This window comes from Nicotiana attenuata, unplaced genomic scaffold (assembly GCF_001879085.1).
Source record: "Nicotiana attenuata strain UT unplaced genomic scaffold, NIATTr2, whole genome shotgun sequence".
Classification (NCBI taxonomy): Eukaryota; Viridiplantae; Streptophyta; class Magnoliopsida; order Solanales; family Solanaceae; genus Nicotiana; species Nicotiana attenuata.
This window is the reverse complement of record NW_017674940.1, coordinates 4,553-22,397: the sequence shown is the minus strand read 5'-3', so window position 1 is coordinate 22,397 and position 17,845 is coordinate 4,553. Positions and strand designations below refer to the sequence as shown.

The following is a 17,845-nucleotide window of genomic DNA, read 5'->3' as shown; positions in this document are numbered from 1 at the left end:
AAATCACAGGCTGGGCTGGGCTGGGCTGGCCCAACGGGCCAAGCTTATATTGACAACTCTACATTTATAAATAGATTATACACATATAATACACAAATTATACATATATCATAACCTTCACCGCTATTTTTAGTTTAACCGATTAGGTGGACGTCTATTCGGATTAATTTTTCCTGGGGGTACACAAATAGTAGATATAACTGTTTACTTTTTCTAGCTATATGCATAAATTATACATTAATTGTTTGCATATAATATATAAATTTTGCATATATTATATGTCTATTAACTATTTTTAATTTAAATTATTGGGTGAACAACTATTTGGTTAATTTTGTGTTCATAGACACAAATTGAGAAAGAGAAAAGGTCTTTCTTTACCTTCTCTCTCCACTTCTTGCCCAGAAATTTGAAGTACTAATATTAGCAATATGACAAAGACATATTAATACTTAGGTGCACCCAACTTAGCCAACTGTCTACCAATGACCTCTAAAGCCAACCCCTTAAGTCAGAAACAAACTTACTCTCTCACCGACTTCTGTTTGAAACCCTCTCTAGAACCCCATTAAAATATTATTATTTCTAAGTCTAAAAAGAAAGGTGTCTGTATCTATACTGACTCTACTCCTTTACTTTAATTCAAAGTCAAGAAAAGCTCAAATTTTTCTATTTCATTGCACTTTTGTCTTTTACCCTCCCTCTTCTCTTTCCTCTCTCTCACTTCAAATCTAGGGTTTCATTTTTCTTTTTCTTTTTCATCTTTGTTTTGCTAAAGAACTGTTTGTCAACTTTCTTCACTCAAAATTTCAACTTGGGTTTGTCTTATAGAGTTTTAGATTTTAGCCATTTTTCAGTCTTGAGCTTTTAATGTGTGATTTTTTGTAGTTCTTTTAGTTCAAGATTCAGTGTTTAGCTTTTTTTTCACTAGAAACTACAACTTGGGTTGTCTTTTTGAGTTTTAGATTTTAGCCATTTTTCAGTTTTGAGTTTTAATATGTGATCTTTTTTAGTTCAAGATTCAATCTTTAGCATTTTTAACTATTTTCTTTCCCTTGTTTGTGGTTCTTTCTATACTGGAAAGTCCAACATTTCCCTTTATTTTTCTTGTTTTTAGCTTTATAGTCCATTTCTGAAATACCCCACTTAAACCCTTGTCAGGTTCTTGCTAATTTATGTTAAAAGTTCCAATCTTTTTGTATATACAAGCAAAAAGAATCAGCTTTTAGTAAAATTTTAGTGAGTGGAGTTGTGTTGTTTTTAAGATCTTTATTTTGGTTGAATTTTGAGTTGTAATGTTAGTATTTTTGTCTAATTTATGTTAAAGTTTCAATCTTTTTGAGTATAGAAGCAAAAAGAATTAGTAGTTTTTAGTTGTGAGTGAGTAAATGCATGGATGGAAGGGAAGGAATGGTGTTATCTGGGGGTGGTGGTTATTATCTCAATAGAGGGATTAGTGGGTCTAATTCAGGGTCTGTGGGACCCACAGGGGTAGTACCTGTACCACCTGGTTATAATGTAGTTCAGTCCAATGTAGGAGGAGGTGGTGGTACTTTGAGTAGTTCTAGTACATACCAAGTTGTTGAGAATCCATCACCTAATAATTTTGGCCATGGTATTAATATGAGTGTTGTAGCCTCTAGTGTTTCACCTGGTGGTGATCCAGTGAAAAAGAAGAGAGGTCGGCCTAGGAAATATGGTCCTGATGGAGGGGCAAAAATGTCATTAGGACTATCACCCTTGTCATCTAGTCCTTCAACTGGTTCTATTACTCCGGGGCCGAAACGCGCTAAGGGACGACCTCCTGGAAGTGGATGGAAGCAACAATTGGCTCCACTTGGTAAGTTCTAAATTTGTTGAACTTAATGGATTATGACATTTTATTAATGTTGTGTGAATTGATGAGTTAGGAGTTTGTTTGAACTCTATTTTGTTCTTATTTGTCGAAAGTGTGTTGTAAAGATGATCTATACCTTTTGCATTACATTGGGAATGAGATGATATAATTTCATATTTTATATTTATGTGCTTCATTATCACCTAATTGTTACTCCTTCCGTCCCAATTTATGTAACATTGTTTGACTGGGTACAAAGTTTAAGAACGAAAGGAAAAACCTTTGAAACTTGTACTTTAAAATGAGTCATGGATATTTGTGTGGCTATAAATCATCTTTTTAAGGGTAAAATGGATCTTTTAATTGAAATTGTTACTAATAACAAAAAGGTGTCGTTCTTTTTTGGATTGACTATGATGAAAAGAGTGTCGCAGAAATTGGCACGCAGGGAGTATGAGTTTTGGGGTTTGAGTTTTTGTGTCTAATCTGTACTGTATGGTGCTTTTGCCACTGAGAATCAGGCTTTACAGCCTGAAACTTGTTTACATTTGAAAAAGAGAACATAATCTTTTGAGGAATACAAACTCGGTTTGGCGCCCCTATTATTATAGTATGTGTACATCCTGGAGAAGCTAATCACTTTGCTTGTATTTCTTGGTATGGTGATACTTGAAATGATGTTTTCCGCCACTTATAAGGTCTTAATGCTATTTGACTAACCACCTCCGTTCGTAAATCTTATGTTTTTCTTTTATTATGATTATCTTTTCTGTTAGGACTGGTGGGCGGCAACGGTTCTCACTTAGTATTGCTAATTCCTGAACTTGGTCGATTATGTTTTCCAATTGTAGTACTAGTAATTCGGAAGTTGTCCCATTAATTATTGTAGATCTGAAAATTAAATTGCTTGCTGCAGGTGAATGGATGAATAATTCAGCTGGATTGGCTTTCACCCCTCATGTTTTACACATTAATGTAGGAGAGGTAATGTCATCCCTCATTTGTTAAAGTAGTTTTACCTATTTTACTTTGTTGATTTGTACATTTGAAATCATACTAGCATACCTTGAGCCCGGGGTCTATCAGAAACAGCCTCCCTACCTTCACAAGGTAGGGGTAAGGTTTGCGTACACTCTACCCTCCCAGACCCCCACATTGTGGGATTACACTGGGTTTGTTGTTGAAATCATACTAGCTTAAATCAGGCGCATAAATAATTGAGAATTCATGTGGTATGTTACCATATGATTAGCATTGCATTGAAAAGTTGAAGTGCTCTGTGTAATTTCACATATGCTCGTTCCTTGTTACACTTGACGTTGTTGGGAAGACACCCACAAAGTTTCTAAAAGGAGGAGTTCTTACGCAGAAATATGAAAATATGATAGCAGCTTATGTTTTTGTATACTAAAAGCATAGCTGTGCCCTTAACATTATAATCAGCCAAAAGATTTTGCGACCTATTTTATTTTTGTATGATGCAACATGTTCTTGCTTGTTTTGCCTGTTCTGTATAGGCAATGAGATAAGATAGTACCTTACTGTCTGCAGGATGTTGCGGCGAAATTACTGGCGTTTGCAGAACAGAGGCCGAGGGCTTTATGTGTCTTAACAGCTAATGGTGCAGTATCTGCTGTAACATTACGGCCTCCTGCAAGTTCTGGTTCTACTGTCACTTATGAGGTTAGAGTGCTTTCTATTAATTTATAATTACTTGGTATTGGACTTTCAAAAGCTTTCTTCCAGCCAAGTTCTTGATCTTCGACCCTCCAGTTGTAGATAGAATAAGCCCCCGATTACTCATTGGTGTTGGTGATGGGGTTACAGATTAGCTTACTCATTGAGGGTAATACCTTCCAGTTGTAGATAGAATAAGCCTCCAGTGATACAATTAGCTTACAGATTTATTAGAACTGTTGTTTATGTGATGGGGTTGATTAAGACAATCCATTAAAGCGATCATGAATGCGGTCATTAATGACGAAAAGGCTAATGTTGGTTTTAGATTATTTGTTGTGCAACTGCTTAACTGTAACATCTTAATAACATGTACACCATGTCAAGTGAAGATCTTTTTGCGTGTTTTTGTAAACCGTGGAGTTCTTACCTTAGAATTTTGATCCTTATATGTTAGTCCCAAATAGCATATGGTAAACTTGGACACTAAATCAGAGTTTCTGGACCTCTCACCTTTTCTGAGCACTGTTGGTGGAGGAATACTGTTCAGAATGGAGGCAAGGCTGAATGCTGCTCTGCACCGGTGAAGAGCCTTGGCTGATATAGGTGTTATATCAACCCGTCTTTCTAAGGCAGAACCTTTTGGCGAACTCAAATGCTCTAGGGTTAGAGGTCGACGATTTTGATGTTGAATCTTGACATCTTGCTTAGATAGTATCTCTTTCTGATACTCCTTCACGACCCTACTATATGCAATGACATCATCATCACCAAGGTAGCATAGGCCTTATCCCATTTCCGGGATAAACACGTTCTGCTGCCAGCCACACCACCATGTGATGAGAGACAAACAAGAGGGGCCGAGAAGATTAGAATAATCTTATTTATCCCTCTATATTGCTTCATACATACTGATATTGTCATATTAATGTCGGATAAGTTTTGTGCCAATAGAAATACATGTCAGTAACAGTTCAGGCAAAGCTTATACAAGAAAACGAGCATTTCATATGGTCAAGTGTTGATTAAACCCCCTAGGACATGATCTAGACAAACATAAGACTTCTTTAACAAGATAGTAAGAATTTTTCTAACATGGCAATGTCATTTCCGATATTCATAATTTTTTCGATCTCAGACATATATTCCTAACCACAATTAGATATTGGTGTTTAATATCAAGAAAACCTAGGTCAACAGTTAGTCATGTTATCATGTATATAAAAAAGAAAATAAAGTGACACCTATGACATGATATCTAGAAAAAATTAGATAAAGATCTAAAGCAGGATACTTTTACAAGTTTACATGGAGTATCAAGGTCGTAGTCAACAAAATACCCTAAAATCAGGATGTCTATTATAACGTATAAACACATGAGAGAATGTATATTCTGCTCCTTCTTTCAATAAGTATTCTGTTCCTTTAAACATCATTTGAATTAGGCTGGAGAGTCATTAACTCTTACAAACAAGATCTCTAAATTGTAAAGGGTCAAACACACAAATATATTTTCAGACCTTTAATAACTGACATAGCAGTGTATGTTCTCTGTTAATACCGTAACAATTTATTCCTATGGTCATGCTTTCTATAACTTGGCTTAAGTGCCACAATCAGGTTCTCTTGATCTACATTTAAAATGTATTTTGTACTAACAGTTAGTTGAAAAAGGTAATATAACAATTAACTTTATTCTAAGATGTTAAAAAGCACTTTTAATCATATGCTGAGCATATTGACCACATGGTTTGACAATATCCATAGAGCAAACTCAGGTTGAGACACTTAACAAGAGAGAGTGCCATTTGCTTAAATTTAAACAAACGGTAAGAATCCCGATAAGTGACTCTGCATTTGTTTTATTCTTTCCTTTTCTCCAACCTTTTCGTGTCGTCTTCTCTTTGCTTCTTTTCCCCCCTCATGGGACATTCTCTTAAAGAAGCTTCTAGAGATGACATATCTTGTTCCTGATATCCTTTGTGGTTGCTTCATTACTTATTTTTGGGTGGCTACATGCTAAAATGATGAAACACAGAAAAAAGGGAGGAGAAAATGAAAATATTGCTTGTCGCAACAATGTTTGATATCTAGTGGTTGATCTACTAGAGTTGTATATATGTCTATAGTATGTTAGTATCTATATATAATATAAAGCTGGGCTTGGAATAGGTGATGTGGCACCTCTCTATGGCCAGCAAACACATTATCTTTTTCCTCACATTTTTGTTGTTTGTTCTTTTTTTCTCAAAAAATGTGAGAAAAAAAAAAGATTAATGTGTTTGCTGGCCATATAGAGGTGCCACATCACCTATTCTATGACAAACTTTATATTAGATATAGATGCTACCAGATTATGGACATATATATTATATACCACACAGTAAGTCAACTACTACATATCAAACCTCGTCGCAGGAAGCAATATTTCTTTTTCTCCTTCCTTTTCTCGCAGGGATCTTTTAACTGTTTGAGGCACGGCACATGTTCGGTAAGGATACTTTAGAATCACTCAGCAATTGAGTGACGAAGTGTTTATATATTTTAAGTAAAGAAACATATCTATAGAAAGTGGAAACAGTTAACCATTCAACATTCGAAAGTTCTGATTGTTTTTAAGAGTATTTAGATTGTTTATTATCACTGACTGCTATAATTTACATTTCTTTTCAAATATAATGCTTTATATTGCCAAATAATGTTGATGTAGTGTTCGGAAAGGACTAACAATTCTACTGCAGACCTTTTGTTTATGCATAATTCTTCTACTTGAGATGAAAATCAGCTGATGTGTTAAAGTTCTTCAAACAATTTAAAACCCATGGGCCAGGTGTTTGTCTTTTGGTGGACCACCCTTAGTAATCTAATGATTCAAATGAAATCGAACGTTTTATTTTTGATAACCGAGAAATCCTCGAAGATCATTGGTGCACGGTTCAAAACTCGGTGGGTAATGGTCGAGTCTTCCTATAAATCTTAAGTTTGTTGTTCTTGTTACCCTTGGCCAGTACGCAAGTCATTTACTCATTTCCTTTGGAGTCTTTTGACCCTGCAGAATGAAACTTGTGCTTTGATTAGACTGAGATTTGAATATTCGTCATGTTGTGCAGGGTCGTTTTGAGATACTATGCTTGTCTGGCTCGTACTTGGTCTCTGAAAGTGGTGGCCCGCGTGATCGCACGGGTGGTATAAGTATCTCGGTTAGTAGCCCTGATGGGCATGTACTCGGGGGTGCCATTGGTGGTAGGCTCATTGCGGCCAGCCCTGTACAGGTATATTGTTGATTCTTGTGAAAACTTGCTTATAACATATTTGGATTATGCGAATCTCCGTTATGCTACCTTTGACGTGGAGATCAGTAAGTATCTGTTTCTGTATTCTATGTGACAAGCAAATAATTGAATATTTTTTTACAGGTGGTTGTATGCAGCTTTGTATATGGTCCAAAGGTAAAGAGCAAACAAGAAACCAGTACCAAAGGCGAGAACGAGTCTGCTGAAAAGCCATCTACACCGATTAATGCTACTGTGAATCAAGATCCAACTTCAAATTCAGCAACCGGTGTTTGGCCGCCGAGTTCAAGGCCTGAACTAAGAAATTCCCAGCCGGAGATAGACCTGACGCGCGGATGATTATAATTTGCTTCAATGGACACATGAGAGAGTTTGTATATATGTGCTGTTGTTGTAAATGAAACGTGCGCGCAGGAGATCGGCTCAACCATTTAACTAGCTGCCCATTAGTAGATTGATGGATTGTGCTAACAAACTCATGTAACAAAAGTATCCTTTTTTAGGTTGTTTAAAGTAGCAATGGTAGAAGATGGTGTTGGTTGGAATTAGATTGTAATATTGCTATTTTTAGAAGGTTAAGTGTGATGGACCATGTTATTTTAGAAAAATTGATTGATGCACTTTTTGCCTCATTTTTTTACTGTAGCATTTGACTGGGGTAGCAAGTAATTGGCAAAAAACTTGAAATTTTGGCCTTGATTATTTCAACATTCAAGCAAAGTTTGAGTTTGTCTTTGATATGATCTCTTTATTCTGTGTGCCAATATCTGCCACAAGACTATTACCCCCCCCCCCCCCCCACCCCCCCACAAAAAAAAATTATGTGTATTTTTTATGGAAGTGATGTCCGGATCAACTAGTATAGGTACCGGATAACTCTACGCATCTTAGATGACTTATCGTATAAGAGAATTAATCATAAAAGTAGAACTACATTTTATAATTAATCGCATTTGCTAATTCGATTCACAAAACGCATTTGGTATTCATAAAACGCATTTGGTAATTGCGATGTATAGACGCTAACTGCTAATTGTTATTTATAAATTGGATTTATTCGCGTTTGGAACTGACTACACTTTACTAATCATAAAAGAGAATTAATCTAAAAAAATAGAGGTTAATCACAATACAACTGATTTGTAATAGACAAAGTTGTGCTTTATCTGGGATTTCACGTATCAAACATAGTGGAAATAGAGGATGTCAGTTATTCAGGGGATCGGGGAGATCGACGAGCATGTCACACACTGTATAGGGGTGGGGTGGATGAAGTGGAGGTTAGCGACGGGAGTCTTGTGTGACAAGAAAGTGCCACCGTTACTAAAAGGTAAGTTTTATAGAGCAGTGGTTAGGCCTGCTTTGTTGTATGGGACCGAGTGTTGGCCGGTTAAGAACTCACACATCCAGAAGATAAAAGTAGTAGAGATGAGGATGTTGAGGTGGATGTGCGGGCATACAGGGATGGATAAGATTAGGAATGAAGATATTCGAGAGAAGGTGGGCGTGGCCCCCATAGAGGACAAGATGCGGGAAGCAAGACTCAGATGGTTCGGGCACATTCAGAGGAGGAGCACTGATGCACCAGTAAGGAGGTGTGAGCTACTGGCTGTGGTGGGCACGAGGAGAGGAAGAGGGAGACCTAAGAAGTATTGGGGAGAGGTGATCAGGCAGGACATGGCACGACTTAGGATTACTGAGGACATGGCCCTTGACAGGGAATTGTGGAGGTCGAGCATTAATTGTTAGGTTAGGGGAAAGTTGTGAATATTTCTATATTTCTACAGTGCGCTAGAGTGAGATTAGCCAGTTAGGAGTTAGTCTTAGGATGCTACTGATCAGCTACTGATGCAGGGCTTTATCTGTTGGATATTTGTATACCTTCCATCTTTTTCTTATTTCCTATATTGTTATACTGCTGTTATTTTGTGTTATTTTATGGTATGTATATTATGTTATTTTATTATGACTCTATTGATAGTACTAATATATCGTCTCTTGTTGCTTTCTTGAGCCGAGAGTCTCCTGGAAACAGCCTCTCTGCCCCTCGGGTAGGGGTAAGGTCTAAGTACATATTACCCTCCCCAAACCCCACTTGTGGGATTATACTGGAATGTTGTTGTTGTTGAAACATAGTGGAAATAGAATCGAACCAATATTATACTAATATCACTAAACTATAAGCTTTGATAGTAATGAAGAAAACTTTAGGTACCAAAAATGTGATTATATCTAAAGATATGATTATGCCAATATTTAGGGCCATTACACTTGCAATCTTGCATGTTGAATAAGGAACAACAAAAGGCATTTTCTTATTTATAAGAAATATCACTGTCCCATTCTAAGGACCCGTTTGTCTATAGAATTTTTTTCCCCGTTCTTTTGCGATTTTTTTTTTAAAAAAAGAAAATGTGTTTGTCTATGAAATTTACAAGTTTTTGAAAAGTTTTCGAAAATGTGTTTTTTAAAAACCAAAAAGTTATTTTGGCCACTTTTTCAAAATTTTCAGAAAAACTTTCTTCCCCACTCTCAAAACTGTAACATTTTTTCAGGTGAAATGCATGTCCAAACATAATGTCAAATTCCAAATATCATTTTTCAACATAACTCTAAATACTTGAATATAACACCATCATTGGAGTTTGTATTATTCTTCTTAATCTTTTGATTCAAAACTTCATTTTTCTCATCTCCACTCATACAAATGGAACTATAAGCATACAATGTAAAAGATGGCAGATGAAGTGATATGCTATTGTTGAAGCAAAAGTCACAAATTAATCTACTTGAGATTCATGTATTACCAATTTTAGAAAAAGAAATAATAATATATATTTCCAAACTTGTATTTCCTTCCATAGCGGTAATACTAGTGTTATCCTTGTGTTCCCTATTTTTAGATCGATATTATTACTTGATGTTTCCTTTGCTTCCTTTTTATTTTTTATGGATGATCCTCCTGTTCTATATTTTAGATCGATATTATTACCTGATGTTTTCTTTTCTTCCTCTTTTTTATTTTTTCTGGCTGTTGTTACTAGTGGTGAAGCCACATGGTCACAAGGGTGGTCAACTGACCACCCTTCGTTGAAAAATTGCACTGTGTATATAGGTAAAATATTATATTTTAAAGGTATATAACGCATGTTGAACACCCTTTGTTAGGAGTTTTTTTCACTTATTTCAAATTTGAATACCCTTGAGAAATTCCTAGCTTAGCCACTGGTTGTTACTATCTCACTTTCCGTAATTCTTTGTCATAATTGCTGTGAATTTGCTTTATTAAACGGAGTGTCTTCCGAAAACCGCCTCTCTATCTCTACCATCCTCCCCGACCCGACTTGTGGGAATACACTGGATATGTTGTTGTTATTGTAACCAATGACACATATATTAACTAATCATAATAAGGGAAAAGGTTGTAGGAATATGTCTTATTATACATAAAGAAGTAAACAGGCCATGAGAATTATTTATCTGGTACTGAATATCACATTAGTACCTACACCAAATGCTGCAGAAGAATACATAAAAAGCAATAGAAGAACAAATAAACTAGGACCTCAAACCAGATGTAATGTCTTAGCTTCCAACAACTTACAACATACTATCATTCCTAGCTGGCAGCCGGCGGAAGAAGTTGATTGGAACAGAAGGCAGCCTATGGCGAAATCTCGGATGTCTCATCATATAGATACCGATAAGAGCTGCAATTACCTGGAATGGCGTCACGTACAACACCAATGCAGCTATAAGGCAAAATGTGACAAATAAGGCTGTGGCACGTGGATCACGCCAACTCAGCAGTGACTGGAATCGCTCACCTTGAGTTGCAACGTCACCAACGACTGTTTGAATTCGTCCAGCTACACTCCTTAGTCGATCATATCTCATTCGTACCAGTTCAGGGCTACGGCTAGTTGGGAATGTGTCAAACTCTTCATCAAGCTCATCGGGGTGCACTGACTCGGCTTGTGATAACTTTGTATTCATGTGAGGAGGATACCTAGGCCGGTATCGGTAATTCCACACTCCTATTAGAAACATGTAAAGGAAAACAGTTGGTAAAATAAGCTCTGGAAATGACACAAGCATAAGGAAGAGAACGTGCACGAGGACTGTTGTGATCGGGTTCTTCCACATGCAGATATCTCCGAACCATTTTCCAACAGCAAATAATCCTGTGAAAATTGACATCAGACGGAAAAAATTTGCCTTGCTACGCCTCATGCTCCAGAGGTGTGAGTCTACATCAGACATGTACTCCACGACTTCCTTTCTCAGCGGGGGTTCTGCTCGACCCAACCGCATGGCCACTATGTTGACTGCCTGGTGTCGTAGCATGTCAAGTTGCATGACAGTGAAAGGCCTTACATAATGCATTTTCGGCAAAAGAGGACACGAGTATTTGTAAAGCATGTTCGCAAATGATGTGCACGTAAAGCGTATCGCCAAATGCAATTCTCCCATCTTTTTAACACCAGTAGGATGAAGAACCAGCAATGGATATGAATGTGTGTAAACTCTGCCTGTTTCAAGTGTCGAAATACGAATTCTCACCTTCCCAACTTTTAAGTCTTTGGTACCATTTGAACCTTTGTCTCCCAGATGGCTGTTATCAAACACGCCAACAGTGAGAACTGTAGCTGGATCGAATACCTCCCAAGTGTATTGCTCATTGTACTTGGGGCAGAGGTTATCAACAATTGTTCGAGTTCGAACCCATTTGTGACCATATTTTGCAACACAATATGTATCCGATGTGCCCTTGCCTTCTCGTGTTTTCATAGGATGAAGTCCCACAGCATTTAAGACTCCAAGTTCCAGAACACCAATTGGTGGCCTCCACAGCTGTTTTGCTGTCGGGCGAAGATCACTACTATAATGAGTGGATTCGTCAAGGACATGATAGCCTCCATCGAGACAGACTCGGAGATGAAGTCTGCTTGAGAATTTCTCCTTCTTAAGCTGATCAATATCAATGGCCACCGGCTTTTCCAGGTTAAACCAACGAGAATGAATCATTTTATCATCGGCACGCTTCTCAACCATGCTTAAAGGGATTATGACTCTCCCAATGATCTCGTCTTTTCCTGGAGCCACACGATCCTCGACTGTGAGGACGAGGTTGTCTTCAAATGGTTCAGCAGCAACAAACAGGAGATCTTCATTCCAAAGAGGATTGAACGTTCGAGCCTGAACTGGCTTAGTTTTCAAAACTTGGTTTCCTATCTGTACCTTCACATAAGCATCTGGGAAACGAGTTTTCTCTGTCGGAATTAAGTCTTGTGCCTCAACAACATTAACACGGACATACCATAGCCTGGGCGCATGGTACACTTTTGAACGTATAAGAGTGGATGCAGCTGTGTCAACAGATAGAGCTGCATCAGAATGCCATGCATCAGGAAACGCTTCATCCGCTTGAGTACCGATCCAGACAGCAAGCATGAGCTCCCCCTTTATCTTCTCTCCTTTCTTATCTGCGAGTCGATACCACTCTGGAGCTAGAGGACTATCTGGTGGCACACGCATTGGGACTTCATTGAGGTCAAATCTGCAAAGGCCTACAAAATCATCTTTGAGAAGATCCTTGTCCTTGACTACAACTTCGAGCACAGACGCCTGCATCCTCTCCCTAGAAAAGGCAAATACTACATTCCACAAAGGATTTTGATTTTTTTCAAAGTGCTTCGTAATTCCTTTGTAATTCCCGATCCTAACCTCAACATAAGGATCCACACTCCCTGTAACATCCATTGCAGGAAGCTCACGAGCCTTAACAACTCTGACAAAAAGGAAGTGCATCTTCTCAACAAGATCATAAGTACAACCAGACATCCTGTCTGTACGAATAACACGACCACCCACAACTCGCCCCCCTCCAAGGAATGGGCTTGTTTCCTTAAGTGCATAGTCAACGGGTTGTGCCATTGTCGCAGAATGCATCCGGACGAGCTGAGGTGGAGGCTGTGGTTCCGTTGGAACCTTCATCTCATCGGTCATATATCTTGCTCCTTGATGATGCACAGCAACAGGAGGAGGAGCTTGTTGTTGCTGCTGTGGGTGATTTGGATTGGGAAGATGATGGAACGTGTGTCGCACTTCTGATCTAGGAATTTTCAGGGCTGGAGTTTGAGCTGAGTGGCTGTGAACCTGAGTATCATTGGTTGCAGATATAGGGGTAGATGACTTTATGGACGGATCGTCGATAATATACACTTTAAGGCCGAGTTCTCCCCTCACACGTGAGAAGATACTGCGCTTTTCCAGAGGATAATGCAATACAACAGAATCCGAATATGGTACAAAGGAAGTCCCGTTAATGGTAATCTTTCCAAGAAATGACCTGGACTGAGTTGCTCGAATATTGTTATAGATATAGGCATCAAGAACGAGCATATGTAGGTTGGAAGGGTCAGAGATGTTGAAGTAGAAAGTCTCGTTCCACACCGGACTCAGGTCCTTTTCCTTGATTGTAGTGCGAAACCTCTGACCGTCAAAGTAAAGCTCCACAAAAGAACTGGATGATCCTTGACCATCTTTCGGCAAAAGATTATGGGCGCCAACCACTTCGACACCGAGCTTCAGGTTGCTTAAGATCATCTTTGAAAAATTATTGCAAAGAATACGTAGAACCAGCAGGAAACGAAAGATGGCAGCAGTACCTGAGACATATAAAGCAAAAAAAGTTACTATGTAGCAACAGAGAGTGGAGGTACAACAACAACAACCCAGTATTCCCACAAGTGGGGTCTGGGGAGGGTAGTGTGTACGCAGACCTTACCCCTACCCTGGTGGGGTAGAAAGGCGGTTTCCTATAGACCCTTGGCTCAAGAGGACAGAGAGTGAAGGAGGTAAAACATTTAAATTAAAGGTCGAGAACTGCTGAAGAAGAACAAAAATAAATGGTGAGGTAGGCCTCATGCAACAGTAAGAACTGATGAACAAAGTGTTTCAACTTGTAACTTGCACAATTTTTTGAAAGACGGCATTGGACCATAAACGAATTGGAATTAGATCATTCGGCCAAAAAAATTCACCACATTAAGGCGAGGTCCAACAAGGTAACAATATCCTATTCATGTAATTAACAACTACAACAACAACAACAACGACGACGACCCAGTGAAATCCCACTAGTGGGGTCTGGGGAGGGTAGTGTGTACGCAGACCTTACCCCTACCCCAAAGGAGTAGAGAGGCTGTTTCCGAAAGACCCTCGGCTCAATAAGACAAATTAACAACTACTGAAACGGAAAAAAACTGATCTTGCTTAATCAGCCACTAAACATCAACAAGTTCCCGATTGAAGTGACCTATGATTCAATAAATTGCTAAAATCTAAAGGATCTGGTACAGCATACAAGAAGCACCTTATCAGTCGATATAACAAGTTGATCAACTGTACGAGATAAGTTCACAAAAGACTAAAACACCAATGCAAACTTGTGGAATAAGCAAATTTATCATCAATCTGAAGAACTAAGTAAACAGAACAACCTAACAACCTTAAGCACAACTGCTTACAGCGTTCTCTTGTAATTATCTAGAAATCGTTCCTGTAATAAGGACATATTTCTAATGCGAAAAGACTATTTTCACCCGCACCACAAAAAAGAGAAAGGAAGAAAAAAAAAAAGGCACTTTTAAACTATGATCTAGTCGATCCATGAAAACGTTGCAAAATTTGCAAGATTCACATTCCCACCTTCTATCATGAAATTTCCAAAATGGTGAAAATATAGTACCCGACTTACCAAAAGCAGAAGAATTTTTCACTTCTCTAACTCAAAGTCAGATCTGCAAAATGCAAAAGCTGAGTCAGTACTTAGCAGTCTCAAGTAACTTTGAACAACCTGATAATTGTGCAAATCACTAACAACGCAACAACAACAACAACAAACCCAGTGTAGTGTAATCCTACGGGTGGGGTCTGGGGAAGGTAATGTAAAGGTAGAGAGGTCAAAGATATATTCCAATGAAGTAAATCCGATTTAAACAAAAGACGTCTAAATTCCCAACATGGTGAAAACAATCATATAGACTCCATCTGAACAGAACATTTTCAAACCTGCATGTTATTACAGCAAAATAAACTTAGTTCATAATAGTAGTTAAGTAGTTCAGTTAACAGTATCTACTCATCAGGCAATCCAACAAAAAATAATATAAGTCCCTAATAAATACAACTATAAGGAATCACTTAAAATTTAAAAATATTACTTAACAAAATCAACAGCTAGATAAGATCTAACCACACTATCAAACAAGTCACAGAATCATTCTATTTGCATATTCTCACCTTCTTTTTCCTGGCACTTTAAATCTGACAAACTAAAGAAATGATATTTGTAACTTTATGAGAAACATAATGCACAAAATATGAAGTGTGAAGCTAATTGAGAGTCAACTCTCTTTCAATACCATGTGCTGGTCAGCCTCATGTGGAGATCTACAAACTTATAATGTAAAAATAAAGAATTTAAAAGTTTTTTTATAAGTAAAATTACGAGAACAACAACAACAATAAACCCAGTGAAATCTCACAAGTGAGGTCTGGAAAGAGTAATGTGCACGCAGACCTAACGCCTACCTTATGAAGGTAGAGAGGCAGTTTCCGATAGATCCTCGACTCAAGAACAGAAAAGGAAGCAATAAACAAAATGGAAGCAAATGGCACAATATGTAATAACAAAGATCTAGAAATAAGAAAATACAAGAATAGTGCCAATACTACCGATAAGAATGACACACCGTGTAATAAGACGGAACTAGGATTAGAAAAATGTAAGACTAGTATTAATACTAATGGTAATGGTAAGACTTTGATAAGTAAAATTAAAGAATTTAAAAGTTCATAAAAGCATGCTTGAAGTTAAAGTTCCTTAAGAATCGCTAAAGACACATGCACTTGTCATTTTCAACTAAATCTACACAATAAATTACTAATACAAATAAAGTTCATTGATCTTGACAAAAAGTAGAAAAAGGGAAAAGTGGTAATTATCCATGCAACTAAATTACAAAAAGAAAAACCACAAATACTTTGATGCAAACAAAAAGAGTCCAACTTTATAATCATTTCAAAGTGATGAAATAAAATGGTACAATAATTACCTTTCAAGATTCAAACTTTTACTATAAAAAAAATCTTTCACATTTTATTAGTGATAAATAATACATCCAGAAAAAAAGGAAAAATTGGTAACTAGCCATGCAACTAAAATACAAAAAAAATAAAAAATAAAACACAAATACTTTGATGCAAACAAAAAGACTCCAACTTTATAATCAATTCAAAGTGTTGAAATCAAATGGTACAATAATTACCTTTCAAGATTCAAACTTTTGCTATAAAAAAAAAGAATTTTCATATTTTATTAGTGATAAATAACACATCTAGAAAAAGGGAAAAGTGGTAATTAGCCATGCAACTAAACTACAAAAAGAAAAGCCACAACTCAAAAAGACTCCAACTTTAGCATAAATTCAAAGTGATGAAATCAAATGTTACCATAATTACCTTTCAAGATTCAAACTTTTGCTCAAAAACAATACTAGATCTTTCATATTTTAACTCAAAAACAACACATATCAGACTTAAAAAAAGTAAATTTGAGGGAAATAAGTACTCCTACTTACTTACTAAATAAAAGATTTAACTAAAACCAACATCAAAATTCTTGAGCTTGAGCTTGAAAATTTTTACATTTTCAAGAATGAAGACCAACAAAGAAAAAATGAGTAATAACCAACATCTATGTTCTTTAGTTTTTCATTAAAATCAAGAAATTGCAAAAGCATTTTCTGGGGTTTTAAGCTAGTGCCTAAATATTTAAAAAAAATACCAAAATTTAAAGATTGAAGAAGAACAAAGAAAATGAGGTGTAAAATAAGCATACCCTTTTTCTTTACAAACTTAAATCTTGCAATTTCACCACCATTACCAAGACTAAAAGAGAAGCCAAAATGCAGCCATTAATTTGCAGTGTAATTTGAAACGTTTCTTTGCATTAATATATAGTACATTGTTGTATATATATAGATTTTGTGTCAAATATAGGACTTCATTTTTTTAATGTCAAATATAGGAATTTAATGGAAGGGTAAGGGACTCAGGGGTGATTTTCTTGGGTTGGGGGTGGGGGTGGGGGTGGACTGTAGACTGTAGAGATGAAGTTCACATGGTCAGTTTTGAGAATGGATTGACACTATTTTCGAGTTAAAATAGGTAGAATGAGGTCCACAACTAATGTACATACAAAGTTGTCTGTTTTGTTGTGGAGAGAAATGTGCTCATGCAGTTTACATGAAGGTTGCAACTGTTTTTTAATCTTAACGAAACCATTTTTCTTGTTTACACTTTTGAGTTAAATTATGACAATAATGACAAAAGTCTAATTCTATCTTTTTCCTTTTCTATCCGGTATCCGGAACTCGCATTGATGTCTCACTAAATTGAATTCGCACCAGAAAGCACCACATTGGGGTAAAGCGCTCTCTAACAAAGTCGATTCCTTACGAAGAGCTTGAACCAAAAATCTCAAATTAAGAATGAAGGAGTACTTACCATTCCATCGCAACCATTATTGGTGACAAATGAATTCGAACATCAATGCGAGTACCGGATATTGGATAGAAAAAGAAAAAGATAGAATTAGACTTTTGTGACAAAATGAAGGAGTACTTACCAATACATCGCAACCATGGGTGACTTTCACGACCCAAGTTCACCCTCAGTGAACATGTCGTGACGGTACCTAGTCCCTACGACTAGGTAAGCCTAACAATTTCGAAAAAAAGAAACCAATGCGGAAAAACTAATAAAAATCGAAGATAACAAATATAAAAGTGTTTAAGATGCCGCACGGCATATACAATACAAGATCTCAAAACCGAACAACTCCCAAAACCCGGAATCCCATGAATCACAAGCTATGAATACGACAAAAATGCTCTAACTCCGGAATGTCTAAATCAAAAGAAAAGATAGAAGGGCTATCACTATAAAAGAGAATAGAAAGGGACTCCGC

General features: G+C 37.1%; 2 protein-coding genes across 6 annotated transcripts; one reads left to right on the top strand and one right to left on the bottom strand.

The window, feature by feature from the left end:
• Positions 1 to 521: 521 nt before the first annotated feature.
• On the top strand, positions 522 to 7,509 carry LOC109219487 (AT-hook motif nuclear-localized protein 5-like). The gene is made up of 5 exons (XM_019383947.1): positions 522 to 1,840; positions 2,754 to 2,821; positions 3,389 to 3,520; positions 6,625 to 6,786; positions 6,931 to 7,509. The coding sequence occupies exons 1-5, from the start codon at positions 1,393 to 1,395 to the stop codon at positions 7,144 to 7,146; spliced, it is 1,026 nt and encodes a 341-aa protein (XP_019239492.1). The 5' UTR covers positions 522 to 1,392; the 3' UTR covers positions 7,147 to 7,509.
• Positions 7,510 to 10,256: 2,747 nt separating this feature from the next.
• LOC109219488 (FT-interacting protein 1-like) lies at positions 10,257 to 16,950 on the bottom strand. 5 transcript variants are annotated; one of them, XM_019383948.1, is made up of 3 exons: positions 16,715 to 16,950; positions 14,570 to 14,612; positions 10,257 to 13,478 (listed from the first exon to the last, which is right to left on the bottom strand). In XM_019383948.1, the coding sequence occupies exon 3, from the start codon at positions 13,414 to 13,416 to the stop codon at positions 10,408 to 10,410; it is 3,009 nt and encodes a 1,002-aa protein (XP_019239493.1). In that variant the 5' UTR covers positions 13,417 to 13,478; positions 14,570 to 14,612; positions 16,715 to 16,950; the 3' UTR covers positions 10,257 to 10,407. The 5 variants fall into 5 exon arrangements, with proteins under 5 accessions (XP_019239493.1, XP_019239497.1, XP_019239496.1 ...); XM_019383952.1 differs by lacking the exon at positions 16,715 to 16,950 and adding an exon at positions 15,567 to 15,608; XM_019383951.1 differs by lacking the exon at positions 16,715 to 16,950 and adding an exon at positions 15,406 to 15,556.
• Positions 16,951 to 17,845: the final 895 nt, after the last annotated feature.

What these genes read in the sequence shown, in the direction of transcription:
- LOC109219487 (XM_019383947.1), top strand. Translation starts at nt 1,393, where the DNA reads ATGGATGGAAGGGAAGGAATGGTGTTATCTGGGGGTGGTGGTTATTAT. An exon ending in GCAACAATTGGCTCCACTTG is followed by an intron (nt 1,841 to 2,753) that starts GTAAGTTCTAAA and finishes TGCTTGCTGCAG; the next exon opens with GTGAATGGATGAATAATTCA. An exon ending in TTGCGGCCAGCCCTGTACAG is followed by an intron (nt 6,787 to 6,930) that starts GTATATTGTTGA and finishes ATTTTTTTACAG; the next exon opens with GTGGTTGTATGCAGCTTTGT.
- LOC109219488 (XM_019383948.1), bottom strand. Translation starts at nt 13,416, where the DNA reads ATGATCTTAAGCAACCTGAAGCTCGGTGTCGAAGTGGTTGGCGCCCAT.